The 16,019-nt window shown below is 34.0% G+C and overlaps 1 protein-coding gene across 6 annotated transcripts in view; it reads right to left on the bottom strand.

Annotated features, from left to right (window-relative positions):
• RABGAP1L (RAB GTPase activating protein 1 like) overlaps positions 1 to 16,019 on the bottom strand; it is a 685,104-nt gene that overhangs the window by 608,565 nt on the left and 60,520 nt on the right. For 5 of the 6 annotated variants that reach the window (XM_073216782.1, XM_073216783.1, XM_037013728.2 and 2 more), the window contains exons 5-7: positions 14,926 to 15,100; positions 8,341 to 8,498; positions 6,865 to 6,975 (exon numbers count right to left, since the gene is read on the bottom strand). In XM_073216782.1, the coding sequence (XP_073072883.1) occupies positions 6,865 to 6,975; positions 8,341 to 8,498; positions 14,926 to 15,100 (444 nt within the window). Of the gene's footprint in view, positions 1 to 6,864; positions 6,976 to 8,340; positions 8,499 to 14,925; positions 15,101 to 16,019 lie in introns of those variants that run through there. The other variant, XM_073216784.1, reaches the window with a different exon arrangement.

The following is a 16,019-nucleotide window of genomic DNA, read 5'->3' as shown; positions in this document are numbered from 1 at the left end:
GTTCTTATATTGTACCATAGTTATAAGTTGTTACCACTGGGGGAAGCTTCATAAACTGTACATGGGCCTGTCTGTACTGTTACTGTAACTTCCTGTGATCTATAAACATTTCAAATGTAAAAGTTCATTAAAAAATGACCTCCAAGACATCTAGATCAACTTATAATTATAGAAAATAATGTGTATTTTCACTCTTAACATGAAAAAAATTCTTAAAGTATGATGCTGAAAAGGCACTAGTATGATATGCATACTTCCATAGTGCCACCTTCCTCTACTAGGTGAAGCCAGCAGTAGCCAGCAATGGAGGATATTTAAAATTCTGTCCTAATTATATATTCCAGCCCAAAGGCTGAGATAGATGGTTCCAATTACTCCCATTCCAAAGCACCTCATAATGCCAATAGATTTTTACCAATAGTCACTTGAAATAACTACATGTCAGAGACTAAAGTATTTTTGTATAAATACACCCTCTTTTCCTAGAAAAAGAGAATTATCTTTCTACTAAAAAGAAAACTCAAAGAGGACAAATGAGTAAGTTCATAAAACAGCTTTTAAAATACTAGGCAGACTTTAGGTCACCCTGCTAACTTTTCTCATTTTCAGAATGGAGAAGAACGATGTCCTTTGAGAAAATTTAGAGCATCTAAAACCCATCAGTTTGTTAAAAGATTTCATAGTTACACTAATTTACGTGAGAGAATAAAACAAATCAAGCTAACATATAAACAGCTTAACGTCAATGAGTTTCTTTCTAAATAAAACTCTTAACTCACTAGGGTGAAGGCAAAAATAAGTGCTAGGTAAATTCAGCAAAAGACCCTCAGAATGGTCTAACATCAAATTACATCAGCCCAAGAATAACAAACAGTTGATGTTCCACCATCCATCTACTTAGTGATGTCAAATCATACTAGAAAATTTTTTTCTGTGAAGAGAGCGCCAGGCGATTTTTTTTTTCCAGTACTCCTTGGCTTGGAAATATTCTCCTCAAGAAGTAACACAAGGAATGGTATGGTACCTGTCAGTCACTCACTCTATGAGGTATAGTACTTGACACTTCAATTCTCATTATATGGTTTTTGCTGCAAGCCAGTCAGCACAAATTAATAACTGAAGCAGAATTTACTATCAAAACAGGCGTGTCTCTAAATTACTCTATAAATGATCAAACTTTCCCTCTGGTAAGAATGTGTGTTTTATATGTACAACGTATATGTAATGATTGCATTCCGCAACATTAGGAACAGATAAAAGTGACTCATGGAAATCCTTTCTTTCTAATAGTGTTGGCCCATGTTATTCAGTACAGAGTTAAATATTTATGACAAATATAATACTTGCACTCTGCTTGCTGTATCAACACTTCATTCTGGTTCACACAGGAAGCATCAGGGCAGATCGCTGGGAGTAGAGTGATCCAACAGAACTAACACCCTGAAGCCAAAAAATCTCTTTCCAACCTACCTTTCCACAAGGCCTAAAATTATCATTAGAAGCCTCTTCTTAGGGAATTTTTAAAAAGCCCATTTTGTAAATGTATATGGTACTATGTGTCCTGAATCATTTTACACAAAACAAGAAGCAGTATTTGGCAAAAATCAACTAGTCAGTAAATTAATATAGCAAAAACTGAAAATTTTCCCCTTACTTTTTGGGTATAAAGCCTACATAACCAAGACAAACAAGTGGAGGTAATGCAATAGTGCTAGGAATAGCATAATTTAAATACTAAAGTTTTAAAAATCCACTATTGACTTACTAATGTGCAAGAAAATCGTTTGCAACCTTTCTACCTGTGCCAGTAACAAGCCCCGCAGAAATGCGGCTCTCGGGCAGAGATGACTGCCATTTCTGCTCTGGCAACACTAGAAGACTTGCAGACCTGCTCGGATCTGCCCACACTGCAACATGCTGACTGGGGCCTCGCAGTAATTAAGCTCAGATCTCCCTCTTCTCACACGTGTCAGATTACAGTCATCTTGGCTTCTCCTCCCAGTTGTTATTGTTGGTTTTCTCTTCTACAAATAGGTAGGGTTTTCTCCCAGGGCATAGTGCCCCTGGCTCTGTAGCCACTGAACAATCACTGGGATGTCCCAATATCTATCATCTCATTTTCAAATTCTGCAGAAAATACACTGAAGAATACCAATTTATTTACTCTCTGACTGGTCTAATTGTAAACACAGTATATAATCAAGATTTAATTGGGTACCATCTTTAAGAACATATGCTCAAGAACCAGACGGCTTTGGTTTAAACTCTGGCTCTACCAGTTTCTGGCCAAGCAACCAAAGTCACCTAACCTAGAGTCCATTTCATCATCTGCAAAAATGTGGTAATTATTATAATACCTTCCTCACACACTGCTATGACAATTAAATTGTACAACTGTCAACACAGTTAATATTCAATAAATGTCAGTTGTTACTATTTTCTCTCTTATGTCCAGTTCCTAAACAAAGATTAATGTGTAAACTCTAACATGTGAGTAACTCCAAGCATAAGAATATTAGAAATGTTCAAGATAAGAGAGCAGTTTTCACACATTCTCTAAACAAGACAAGATTCTATTGGGTGCAATATTCAATGAATTCAGTCAATACTCTTAACTTCATAAAATTCGTATATACCTCTTACTCACTTATTCAACAGGTTTTTTTAAAGAGGCAGTAGAGAGTAAGAATATGTATTCTGATAACAGACAGACTCAGGTCAAATATTAATTTTATGACCTTGGGCAAGTTACTTAACCTCTCCATGCCTCAGTCTTGCCAACTATACAATGAAAATAATAGTATCTATACCTCATAGGTAGCACCTAGAACAGTGCACAGCACAGAGAAAGTGCTAAGTAAGAATTAATCAGATAACCATAAAGTTCTGTGTTCCTGGCACTGTGCTAGGTGTTGGAGATTCTGGGAAAAATGACATAGTATTTGCCATCAAAGAGGTCAAAGCAGATAATCTCAGTGTATTTGTCAAATATTTACATATGAAGAAGGCTTACACCTTTGAATGCACAGAGAAATGGCTTCTTTCATAATAAGAATTAATATTTAATTAAAACAAAATACTGAAAATTAGAATGTGGGGTGGGTGACAGGCACATTGGAGTTCAACACATTATTCTTTCTACTTCTGTCTATGTTGGAAATTTTACATAATGAAAAGTTGTCTTTAAAGATGATAAATCATTTTCTTTCCCAAAAAAAAAGCAACAACTGTAGTTTGAAGGATGTCCTTTACTGCTTTATACTACAAATGAACTGTCAGCAGCAATGTTTAAGATTCACAGGCGTTAACTCTTGACAAGATTGCCACCTACTGTATTAGCTTCAATTCCACTATTTTTAGCAAGGGTTTCTTTTTCCAGAACAGGTGAATCTGAATATTTACAAAATTTTCCATATTGCAGGAAATCTTGTCTGTTATGTTGAGCAAAGCATTATATGGGGGAGACTCATTAGCCTGATGCAATCTCAGTCAATTTTGGTTTGGATGTTCACAGAGGTTATCTGTCAGTACGAGTGAAAAAGGAAGCAAAGAAACCTAACATGGATTTAGTAATTATTGCTAGATATACACCCATAGCTATTAGATATTATCATCAAGATTAATTATATTAAAATAAAAGCAATATAGTAAGTGGTTAAATATGGAATGAATTCTTTTAACTGTCCTAATGCTATACAAATGGGTATCTGTGACTTATGTAAAATCTCTATTGATTGCAATACCACAGCGATTCAAAATTGCTTTATCTCAAACGACTTAGGCAGAAGTTGAGAAAATGTGCTCTGGAAAAATGCCTTAAAATTACTCAAAAAGTAGTTTATATGATGATGAACACCTGATGGTAAAGGATTATTGAGGAGATTCTGAATAAAGTCTTAAGAATATAAGAGGGGGCAAAAAGCAACACTTGTTATTATTTTGTGTAATATGTTTTAAAGTGTGTGTAATTGTTTAAGTTAACCAGAAAACATAAGTAGGCATTCAACTACTTCACCAACAGTCATGGAGATTTCTATATTTAAGTCAATCAAACTTGGGAGCCTCTAACTGGAAAAAGGACTGCCTTACATACAAGCATAGCACAGGCGTGATTACATACAAGCATAGCTGAGACACAATATGCCACATAACCCCAAACGCCAAGGTTTTTCAATAATGTTTATTAAGAGTTATATTAGGCAACACCTAATACTACTTTCCCTGTTACAGCAGACTTACTAAATGGGAAACTGCCTTTTATTTAAAAAGAAGTGCTGGGGCATGTCCTGAAGACACAGGGTTTGAAGGGGCTCTTGCTGTCAAATTCTGAGACAATTTGAGCACCAAAATAATTAAGCTCTTTGTGAATTATTGTGGATAGTAGAGGGAATTCAAGAGTCTATACCAATAAGCAGACAATGGAGAGCTCTGGCTTATATCAGCATGCTAAGGGCTAACTGGTAAATCTAGAGAAAATGCAGGAGAAAAAAATTTTCATTTTGCATGCATCTTAGTAAGACTGGATCAAACAAGAATCACAAATGAATGTTAAATCGAGGAGGAAATTTTGATGAAAAGAATAGTATTTTCATGTGTCTCCCCACAGACTACTTAACTAGTTGCAAGAGAGGTGAGAAAAAGAATTACAGTGGAGAAATCAGACATTTCACTGGGTAATCAAAATTAACATCACCAGTGAGGTGCAGATGGTCATCAAGCACCTCCAGGTATGATACATTAAAGAAAACATCACCTGTGCAGCAATAAATAATGTGGATCTAATCATGAGGGAGTATTAGATAAACCCAAAATGAGCAATGTTTTATTAAAAAGAGGGGAAAGGGATGTATTCTTCAAAAATGTCCGTATCATAAGAGAGAGAGAGAGAGAGAGAGGCTGTGGAAATGTTTCCAGATTAAAGAAAACTTTAATCAGATTAAAGGTAAATGGCAACTGAGTGCAGTATCTGACCCCAGTGTAAATCCTGACCTGGAGGTGGGAAAGGGTATTTCTGGGTTAATTGATAAAATAGACAAATGGTAGGTTGAATAAACAGTACTGTATGAATGTCAGATTTACCTGAGTTGATACATATGATGTGGTTATATAAAAGATACTACCCCTATTTTTAGGAAATACACATTTCCTACAGAAGTTTACAGAAATGAAAGGTCATGATGTAACTTAAATTGTTCAGAAAAACAATTGTGGGGGGTGGAGGTATGTAGAAAGGGAGAGAAAGATTGACAGAGACAGAGGAAGAGAAAAACTGAGAGACTGAGGAAGTGGTGCAAAGCAAATGGGGTAAAATGTTGATAAGTGATTCTGAGAAAAGAATATACAGGTGTTCTCACTACTAGTTTTATTTTTTTAGCTCTTCATTAAGTTTGAAATTATGTCCAAAAAAATATGAATACATTACTATATCTAGTAACAAAAAAAAATTTTCTCATCATTCTTTTAAGACTAAAATATTCAAAATCAACAATACCTGTAATCTCATTATTTTTTATCAATTTTTAAGAAGCCATTAATTTTAAGACACAATTATTTTTTATACCACTATGAAAGGAAAAAAAGATGAAAACTGTAATTATAAGACAGAATTATATAAGAGAACTTTTCCTGTTCTCTGGATGCTGGTAGTAGAATCCAAACATGGGAACAAAGTAGAGTTAAATACCTGATGCTCTAAAGAAAGCTGCAGATAATTGGGGGCCAGAGACTCCTAGATTTAAGAGGGCAAAGGGGGCCATGATGTCAGCAACCAGCACCTCAACAGGCTCCCCCACCTTCACCCCAGTCTACAGAATATGGTTATGGTATACAGCAGTCTTGATGAAGCAGCTTGTCTTTCCCTCGTCATCATCACACCAATTTCTCCCACTCCTTGAAACCAAGTGAAGAGGGCTTTTTTAAATTTCCAGTTTCTTAAACATCCTTAAAAATACATCCTTAGGTAGTGATGCTTTTGTTTCCAACAGGACAGATTCCTAGAATGGGACTGATGTGTCCAATTATAGGTATTGTTTTATGTTTACAGATGTTACCAGATCAAGAATGTACACACATTTTACCCTTTTCCCCTTATCCCCACCAGCTCTAGATGTCATTTTTGCCCATCTGATATCTTATAACCTTAATTATATTTCCCTCTCTATTCGTGAATCAGGACATCTTTATAAATGTTTATCAGACTTATGAACAGCTTTCCTGTGATTTGTCTATTCATACTCTTGCTTTTTTCCTTTTCTTTTCTGCCAATTGTTAAAAAATGTATGTGTATTTACCCTTCATCTGTCATCTCCATTACAAATGTGTCTTCCAGAAATACCCATTGTTATTCTTCCTTAATAGTATCTTTTGTTCTGCAAGTTTGTCTCGTTTTATATGGTCTAATGTAGGTGTAAATATATAAATGTAAACACACACCTATTTGTGTGTGTGTGTATTTATATATTTAAAAAATATGCATCTTTTAAAGCTTCAGAAATCCCAATAACTAAATGGACTTTTTAATTATCAAAAATGACTGAGAATTTAAGGTATTTATCCAACATGTAAATAAGAGACAGCAGAAAAAAAAGGATGTGACCAAACAGAATTGAAGTACTTATTGCTGAAAAATAAAGCCATTTCATGAGTATTTCCTCCATCAATTGAGATTTTCGATGAACTAGCTACATCTAATTTATTTAAGTGGGAAAATCATGATAACTCTCATTCTCATTTTTAAAGAGAGAAACTGAAGTATGGTGAAAAGCCACAGTGACTAATACAGTTAGATTCAATAGCTATTGTCTTTTGAAACACGTAACAATGTCAACACAAGTTTTTGGTAGCATTTTGGAGCCAGCTGCTTACCTTTCAATAGCTAATTCTTTGTTAGAAAGTTGCCTCACTGTAATCACAACCTTCTTCTCTATTCCCTGTTTTATTTTGAAATAAAATTTATCTCTATCCTTAGGTACGGGACTGAAACATACAAAAAGAACAGAAATTATCAATACAAATATTAATACAATAAAATAATTTATTCCAATGTTAGAGACAGCAAAGTATTTAAGCAACAGCCTCTTAAGATGAACTAAACTCTCATCTTGCCAGAGTTAACTATACATTTGATAGTAGGCAAAACAGTTACTATTAATTTTTAAACTAGATTTATAAGAGCCTCATATTTTACCTCTAACCAAAGTTAGAACCAAGATTTTTTTAAATGGCATTACAAATTTTATTTTTGAAATGTTAATGACATTATTTATGTAATTTACCTAATTATTTTTTAAGACACATATCTGGTTTAACTGGTTGCGTGGTCATAAAAGCCTTTAACATAATGAAACCCAAGGCAAAACAAAGTGAAAAGAGCCTAATTTTAAACATCTAGAATTTGAGATGATTATGATATATCCAAGTAAGAATAAGTAAAAGATGGACAAAGACATACAGATTGGTGGCAAATTAAATTCTAGCCTAGCACAGAGAAGACAAGTAGTGATTCTATAGCATCTAACTATGCTGATGGACAGTGACTGTAATGTGGTATGTGGTGGGGACTTGATAATGGGGGGGAGTCTAGCTGCTCATGTAATTGTACATTAATGATACCAAAATATAAATAAATAAAAATTCTAGCCTAGGTCAGTCTGCCAGTTCTTAAGCATTAATTCATTAAAATAATGAATGTCTAAAATATGGCTGTCTTATCTGAAAAGGAAAAATATCTTGATCAACTTATTTGACCTAATACTCTGTTTCTGTACCTATAAAGAACGAACGAAATACCTAACAATTATTGTTAGAATTAAAAACACAGTTAAGGCACATAGGTGATCTTTAAAGAGTGTAACTGTGTCCTATTTATCTACCTTTTATTGAACTAAAGAAAAGCATTTCAAATATATAATAGAAGGAAATGGTTAATTAAATGAGGATCAAACCACCCAAATACTTTGCTAAATTTTGACGGAAAATTCCACCATAAAGTTAAAAGAAAAAAAATGATATATATACAATTGCATAAAAATATCCTCTAAACAAAGGCAATAAATCAAATATTAAAAATGATTGTGGCTAACAAATCTATAGGTTTTCATTCTACTTTTATTATTTCACTGAGATTTTAATAATATCAGCATTTTTAAATATTAAGAATACCATTTACATAAAATATCTTGAAAAGTGGGAGAACAGTGAAACACATTTATTCACCACTCAAACATTTATTTATCATTCTAAAGCTTTATACCAACATTGTATAGTTTCTGGAACTTTCATATTAGACAATACTATATCTCAGGTACAATACCAATTTCTATTCTTTCCAAATAATCTCACCTAAAGTTTCCTTTTCCATCATCTTCTTTCACCTCCAAGGAGACACTGAAGGTAAATACATCACTGTCGGGGACAGGAATAATTGAGTCTTTAACATCAGACACTTGTCTAGAAGAACGTTTGAATGCTGTAGAGAAACTATATAAAATTCTGCTTACCTAAAAAAATTAAAATGAAATACCATTAGGTAAAAGTTTAACCATATTTTGATACCCTGCTCTCCTAATTCTTAAATCTCCAACTTCCCATCATCACAATTTTCTTAAGCAGATAAAGCAGATATACTCTAAGCATATATATTTTTATAATATGTATCATATATATTATATAGCTTATAATACACAGTATATGTAGACCAAGCATACAACATGTGTATACATGTATATAGAGTTTGCTTTCAACTCCAGCATTTAAACATAGTAATAAAAATGTTTAAATAATTTAAATTCACAAAAGAATATATTTATAGATGTTTCTAGGCCTCATCATATGCTATAGTGCAATGAATGAATCCTCAAGATAATTACTAGAATGCTGCTGGCATCTAAATCTTCCCAATGAACACAAAGTTTTAGTTGAAGTAATCAATTTCTCTTTTAACTTCCCTCAGCTTCACAGGACTACACACTGAGGCACAGAAGAAAGCAAACAGTGGTTCTGGCAATAAGCAAACTCAGTAACGTGATTTAAAGAGCTTCCAGTGCTGTCACTCAAACTTGTGGTATAAATACATTGCAGGATTCCCAGAATAAATGCTAAAATGGTCTTACCTACTATTGTATTACTATTAAACTATGTTGATAATTGCTTGAAAAAATATATATGCCCATGGCTTATACTCTCTCCCTAAAATGGAGAAGTATTCTAAACCCCATACTCTTCCAAAAGTTATTCTCTTCCTTGGTTGCAAAAGAAATGTCATACCATCTCAGACTTATAAGGCTGAAGCACAAAAAAAACCTTCCAGGCCTCTCAGGCCAAGCATGAGTTGAACATTGAAAACATGAAATAAGAGTTTGACCTCCACATTAGGAGGTACAATTAAACAGACTTCTCTTAATACTAACAAATCCTTCACTTTAGATAAAGTGCATTTGAATTATTCATTGAATTATATTAGTCTAGGACAATAATATTTTGTAATTTGCGTGAAACAAGAACACTTTCATCAACAGAATTTCTTAAAGCACGGAGTCTTTCCTTATTTTTCTATTTTTGTTATGTTCATATACTCTACTTTTTCTTATGCACAAGTCTATCACATTAAAAAATGAGTGGTTCTCACATACAATAGCCATATATACACCTATCAATAGATGGTCACCCTAAACCACCTTTCTAATACCAAATTAATAGTTTCTTATATTAACTGACTTACAAACTTTTAACTGTATAAGAATGATGCCTACCAGCCTAAGTTCAGCTTCAGCTGTAGCATATTTGTATCTCAGTACTTGCAAAATTTTTAGTATTTTAATGTTACACAATTATAATTTTATAAAAATGAGTAAAAACAACAAAAGTGGCAAAGGATTGATATTAAGAACTGAAGGCCTCAAATGTTACCCAATTAAAACAATGATAAATTCACTCATTCATCCAGCAAATATTTTTTGAGCTCCTTCTATGTGCTAAGTATACAGCAGTGAAGATGGAGCCTACATACCACCACATGTAAATTGAATGTGTTTGGGAGAGGTGAGAAGGAATAGGTAAGCCAAAGACAGAAATGTTTAGCCTCAGCTGGACACTGATTTGACTTTGCTCAACAATTTAAGTGCTACAGAGGAAAACAGAATCAAACAACATGTTAGAAAAAGTCATTAGAGATCATGCCTCCAAGGTAAGGTGTAATAAGCTATTTTTAGTTTCTGGGAGTACTCCCCACTTCATAACCCCAAATAAATATGAAGTCTATTGTTTACTTTTTATACACTCAACTTCAGCATATTTTTAAGAAAACATAATATATGAAAAAATGCCTGCACATAATTTTTTATATATTACTAAAGTCAAACCCCAACCATATTTACTCTTTTTTCTCCTCTCCCTTATCTTCTTACAACTATTTCATTTTCTTTTTGTCAGAGTATTATTAGCAAGCTTACCACATGAGGCCACACTAAAGCAGTCAAAGAACTTAACAAATTCTAAAGCAGATGGCAGGAGTCAGGAATTTCTCTTTAAAAATGTTTAAGTATATGGGGCCAAGCCAGTAGAGAATGATGGTAGGGAATCAGACTATACCTTTCTCGCATTTTGGAGGAAGGACACAACAGTACATTAACTTCATTAACAGAAATCAAACTGCACTTAATCCTAATCATGTCTTATTAAAAGTTCCTATTTCCAACAACAAGGTTAAAATAATTTGTGAATCCTAGAGTCTGTGAATAAGCTGGAATGGTGATCCAAAGATCAGTAAGGTAGAGTAGCTTCAGGAACAAAGACTGTCAGTCTATAGTTACTGGAACTAACTGGGCAATCAATTACACCATGAAAAGAAATTTAAAACATATGATAGCAAGCATTTTTATACATGTCACACTATTTAATACACAAACACATACACATCTAGAACACGTATTTTCTTTGCAGAAGACAAAGGTTTATTGAGAAATAATACAGTATAATTTTTCCCCAGAAAGCAGTATCTATAGAAAGCAATAAATAAGCATGAAATTATCTCTTGGGGTCATCATTGTTGCTGTTTTTGAAGATGCTAGGAACAAGACACATGTAGATATGTGGAAAGGAGGTAGCTTAAAATCTTCATTTTGGTAGAATTTTTAGTAATTTTATTTTCCTCTTTACCTCAGTATTTTACAAATCTTCAAATATGTATTACATGTTAACAGTCCAAAAAATGCTATTAAACAAAATGACATATACTTAAATAACATAGCCAACTTTTCCAAGATAAAGCCTTTTCACTAATAGTGATGAAAGAATCAACTCTTCTAAAAAAATGTTCATCTAAGAAATAAAGAAAGAAAAATCATTCTGTAGAAGATACGCTGAAGGATATGTGTTAAAATTTTAAAAACAACTTGATCAAATACATTACTCACTGAAAGGAGCTAAAATAAGAGGCATTTCATTCAATAAACTTTTTAAGTTATAAAAACCAATTTATTTAAGGAAAATACTAACATAACCTCTGAATTACTATCCATAATAAGGCATTCTGCTGAAATACTATCTCAACAAATATCTATTTAGAAATAATATTTTCCCACGCAAGGAATAAAGTTTCTTTTATGCAGTGACATATCAGCAACCCCAAGAAAAACCAATGTGTTAAGAAAAAAGATCTTTCCAATGATATGCTTGATATTTATGAAGAAAAAAGATCTTTCCAATGATATGCTTGATATTTATGATGAAATACCTCTGAATGCCTTTAATAGCTGGTAACAGTGCTTCTAAAATAAAACAGAGAATTGCTAGTAATGGTAGTATGTTAAAAACATACAAACAAGGAACATCAAAGAAGAAACCATTTTGAAGAAAATGGTCAAACTGACCAGAAGAAATAAATTCTTAAAGAGAGTCAACTAAGCCTTTTAAAGTATCTTTAGAAACAGGTTTGTATAATGTATCCATAAAGATGCAACACAAATAGGTGCATCCAAGCTTTTTTCACTATTGCTTTGTCTGCAGTTCTTCAGCAGAAGCCTCTCACATCATTCTCCCTGTACAAAGATCATCAGCATCAAGATACTTTTGGCTGAATTCCCCTACTCTTTTGCTCTAGAAAATCAATCTGCTCCTGCAAAGTCCTGCAGAAGAACATAGAGAGTAACAAGTCAAATGCCCTAACCATTCTGTGGGAACCCCTAATCCCTGCTCACAGGTCCAGCAGAGCCATCACCCTCACTGGGCTTCCCCTCTGCCACTGTTGATGCCTGCTGCTTGTGGGGTTTTATGGTGAAGTAAGACCATCACAGTGACAGTTGGTAGAGGCAGCCATGCTGTTACTCCTGCTTGAGAGGATGTCCTTTTGCCTTTAACTGACAGAATTCTTCAGCTCATTCAGGGACTCTGCAAACAATGGAAGACAAATTAGCAACACTGCTGCGTAACACTGCTGCATAACATTTAAGCAATAAGAGTGGCTGTAACCTACTCCTGAGCTATCTTTGCCAAATGTCTGTGCCCATCAGGGGAGACCCGAATACTAACGATTAAAGTTGTCCCCTCACCAGAGAACAAGAAACTTCTGAAAACCAAATAACCAGACAACCAGTAAATGTAACTAAAAGATTTCAGATTTATTAAAAAGGTAGTTATTTTTAAGAAGAAGATGCTGGACATCTGTGAAACAGAAAGGCAGTTGGACTGTGAGGTACATGATTTACAAATCCCTTTATAAAGCAGGGCTGAAGGACAAAATGGTTACACTGACCAATAGAAATAAATTGTACTGTGTGTTCTTATATTTAAGTGAAAGGAAATTTGTTGCTGAAAAATACATGGGTCTTCAGAGTCAAAGACTTGCATCTGAAACACAGCTTTGTCATTTATTCTTTAGCCTTGGGATAAACAAAGGATAATCACACAGTTTATCAGCCAAACTAGAACTTTTGAGAATAAAATGGAGTGTTATTAATACACTGGACAAAAGGCGTAAACTAGGACTGCTCCAGGCAAAGAGGAGCATAAGATCACTAGTCAATAAATACCATCTGTACCATGGAGATGTTATAAATATCAAGTAGATGCTTAGCACAGTGCCTGGCATAAGCTCCATATTTATACTGCTTATTTTCCTTATTTAGAAAGATCTCTCATAATAAGTTTAATGACAACTGTCATGTATTTCTCCTTCAAACAATGAATTTTACCATCAATGCCCATAATGTAATACTATGAAAAATGGACTCTAAAAAAAATAATACATGGACTCACTTTCTCACAACCTGCCATGTCCCAAATATCTCTCTAGAAATACAATTAATATTATTTAATACCATATCCAAAATGTGCAAGCTAAGAATTCCGCACAACTCTGTCCACTGCTTACCCGCTATTTAAGCTCTCAAAAATGACAAATATTTCCCCCACCCATAAATAAGTGGATGCTATAATCCAAAAAAAGTTTCATACCATCACAGTGATGAAAAATGCTTGTAGCCAGGTCCCTTTCGTTTCCTTCTACAGCAGTGCTTCTACCTCTCCCAGCAGCAGGTTCTCCATATCTTCAAAGTTCATTTCCTTTCTGCTAAGCAGCAATGATCCAGAAACCACACAGGTGCTTTAAACGATGGCTGCCAACATGAAAGGCCAGGACTCTACCACCTGCTTCCCCACCTCCGTAGTAGAGTTGTAAGGATCAGAAACAACCCTCATTCACACACACATTCATACTCAATCCTTCCAAATGCCAGGCACACATGTACTCATTGACTCTCCATCACACCTTCTGACCAGGCAGTCAGTATATATATGAATATATAATGCTGGGATGAAATAGATTCAGGACTACCTTAAAATTACAAAAAAAAAAAAATTTTAACATCTTATACAGGCATGGGTTCTGGAAGAGAATTTCTACGGCTATAATCTAAATTATGTGTGTCTGGGCACGTTCACTTTAGTATTAAAAAAATTAACCACTAGAGCATAGTAATGAGCATACCCCTCATGCTTGGTATCAAACACACAGAAACCTACATTTCTATGCGTTCCTATGTGGTAACCAAAAATAAACTCTCAGAACTCCTGTGAATATGATGGTTTATGTTTCATAGTAAACAGAAATAGAACTAACTGCTGCTTTCAGCATTTTATACTGACAATTTCTATTTTCAAAAGCAAACACACCTGAGACCTTGCCCATCTAAACCTATTTATTAATACCTTTGAAACAGTTAAAAGCACTAAAGTTCTAAAAGTGCAACTTAGTTTTAATTTGGGAAGAATTCAACAGATAACAGAAGAGAATGCAATTTCAATGTGCATTTAACAAAAATCGTTTGATTCTGAACTACTTCTCTAGTGGAAGAATAAATCACCAGTTAATAATTACTAGGTTGAACTTACAGGCATCTTCAAATTACTGCAAATGGATACTTCTGCTATACATGAGCATTTGTATTGTTAAGTAGGCCAGTTCTAAAGAGCAAAAGCCAGCCTCTAGGTGAACGAATGTAATAAATAATTACCAGTAAAAACTACAGAGATCTACAAACAATCTTCGTGAAATCTAAGTGAAAGCAATAAGCAACTATCAGGCCCTACAGAGAAGCAGATTTTGTTATAGGCATTATTTAAAAATCACATGGACCAACTGACTTGGGCAAAATAATAAAAGAGGTGCAAAAAAAGTCCTTCTTTCTAAGCTTGAGAAATTACTACCATGGTGGAGTAGGACAGCTCTGTTACATGCTGCAAGTGCCCCAGCAACACCACTTTAGTGCACAGTTACCAGATTTAGCTTTGCATGTTCAGTTTTCTGCCATTACAAAAATTAACTTTCTCTTTAGAAATATGCTCCAAATTTATGTAATATGGTACATGGTCATACATTCTAATTTATAAAACTGAGATCAGAGTTCAGAAATATTATGCCTCTTTACTTACTGCCTCTTTAATTTCACAGGTGAAAATATGTATCTGAAAATCTTCTGATCCATGGGAACTCTCGGTAAATGCAAAGCAGTTGCTCTCTGCTGTCCCATCATGTCCACGTGCACAGAATAACACTTTATAGATTGGAAAAGAAGCTATCTCCATATTGTTGGATTGGTCTATGATTCTGCAAACAATGAGAGATGAGATAAAATATTAACTATCAAAGAACAAAAGCCAACAGTTTTACTACTCCAATAAACATATAAACATACTTATCTTAAAATCACAAAATAACCCATATATATACACAAAAATTCTTCACCTTCTTTTGACAATTACTTAATTTTTGTGTTTCCTATGATCCAATTCATTTACTCCCAAAGCTAAGTAGACACTGGCTGGAAAAAAAATTTGTGTCACCCATCCCTAAATGCTAGTCTTGTTCTAATATGGCAAAAGGAATGCCAGTACAGAACAGCACAGACCACCCTCTAGAGAGTTCATTCCTATTTAGAGCAGCACCTGTGTGTTTATCCAGACCCGAGGTCAGCCTTCAACCAAGACCTCTTTCACCCCACAAAAGATCAGAGTGGTTCCAAAGATGAACTTAACAACAGAGGTAAAACATCTGTGGGATTTAGGAGCGAATAATTGTCTTTTCCTGTACAAATCCTCAGCCCTAGATTGATCTAAAACTCAAGATGAATTCAGGATGTCATTCTGTATAACTGAGGGGTATCCACTAAGAAAAGAGAGGAAAATCAAAACACTAAGTCTTTGTCAAGGTGTGTTTGCCACTTTGAAACTTAACAGATAACATTAAAAGGCATTTTGACATTTTTAAGATACATCATAATAACAATACTATCTACAAAACCCTTTCCTGAATAATTCAAAGCATTTTTTATCAAAACCTTATAAATACATATTATTTTTTTTTGTTACTTAGAATTTAACTGTTTTGTCATATTCTAAATTTTAGACAGGCAGGCAAATCACAAAAGGTTTGAAAAAAGATTAAATCAGTCTTCAGGGAATATTATTGTTACACAATAGAACAAGTCATAAGAAATTTCTCTTGTATATTTCTCAGGTATATTTGG

The sequence above is a fragment of the Manis javanica genome, chromosome 11 (assembly GCF_040802235.1).
Source record: "Manis javanica isolate MJ-LG chromosome 11, MJ_LKY, whole genome shotgun sequence".
NCBI classification, from domain to species: Eukaryota; Metazoa; Chordata; class Mammalia; order Pholidota; family Manidae; genus Manis; species Manis javanica.
The sequence above is the reverse complement of the archived record's forward strand: the minus strand, read 5'-3'. Positions and strand labels throughout refer to the sequence as shown.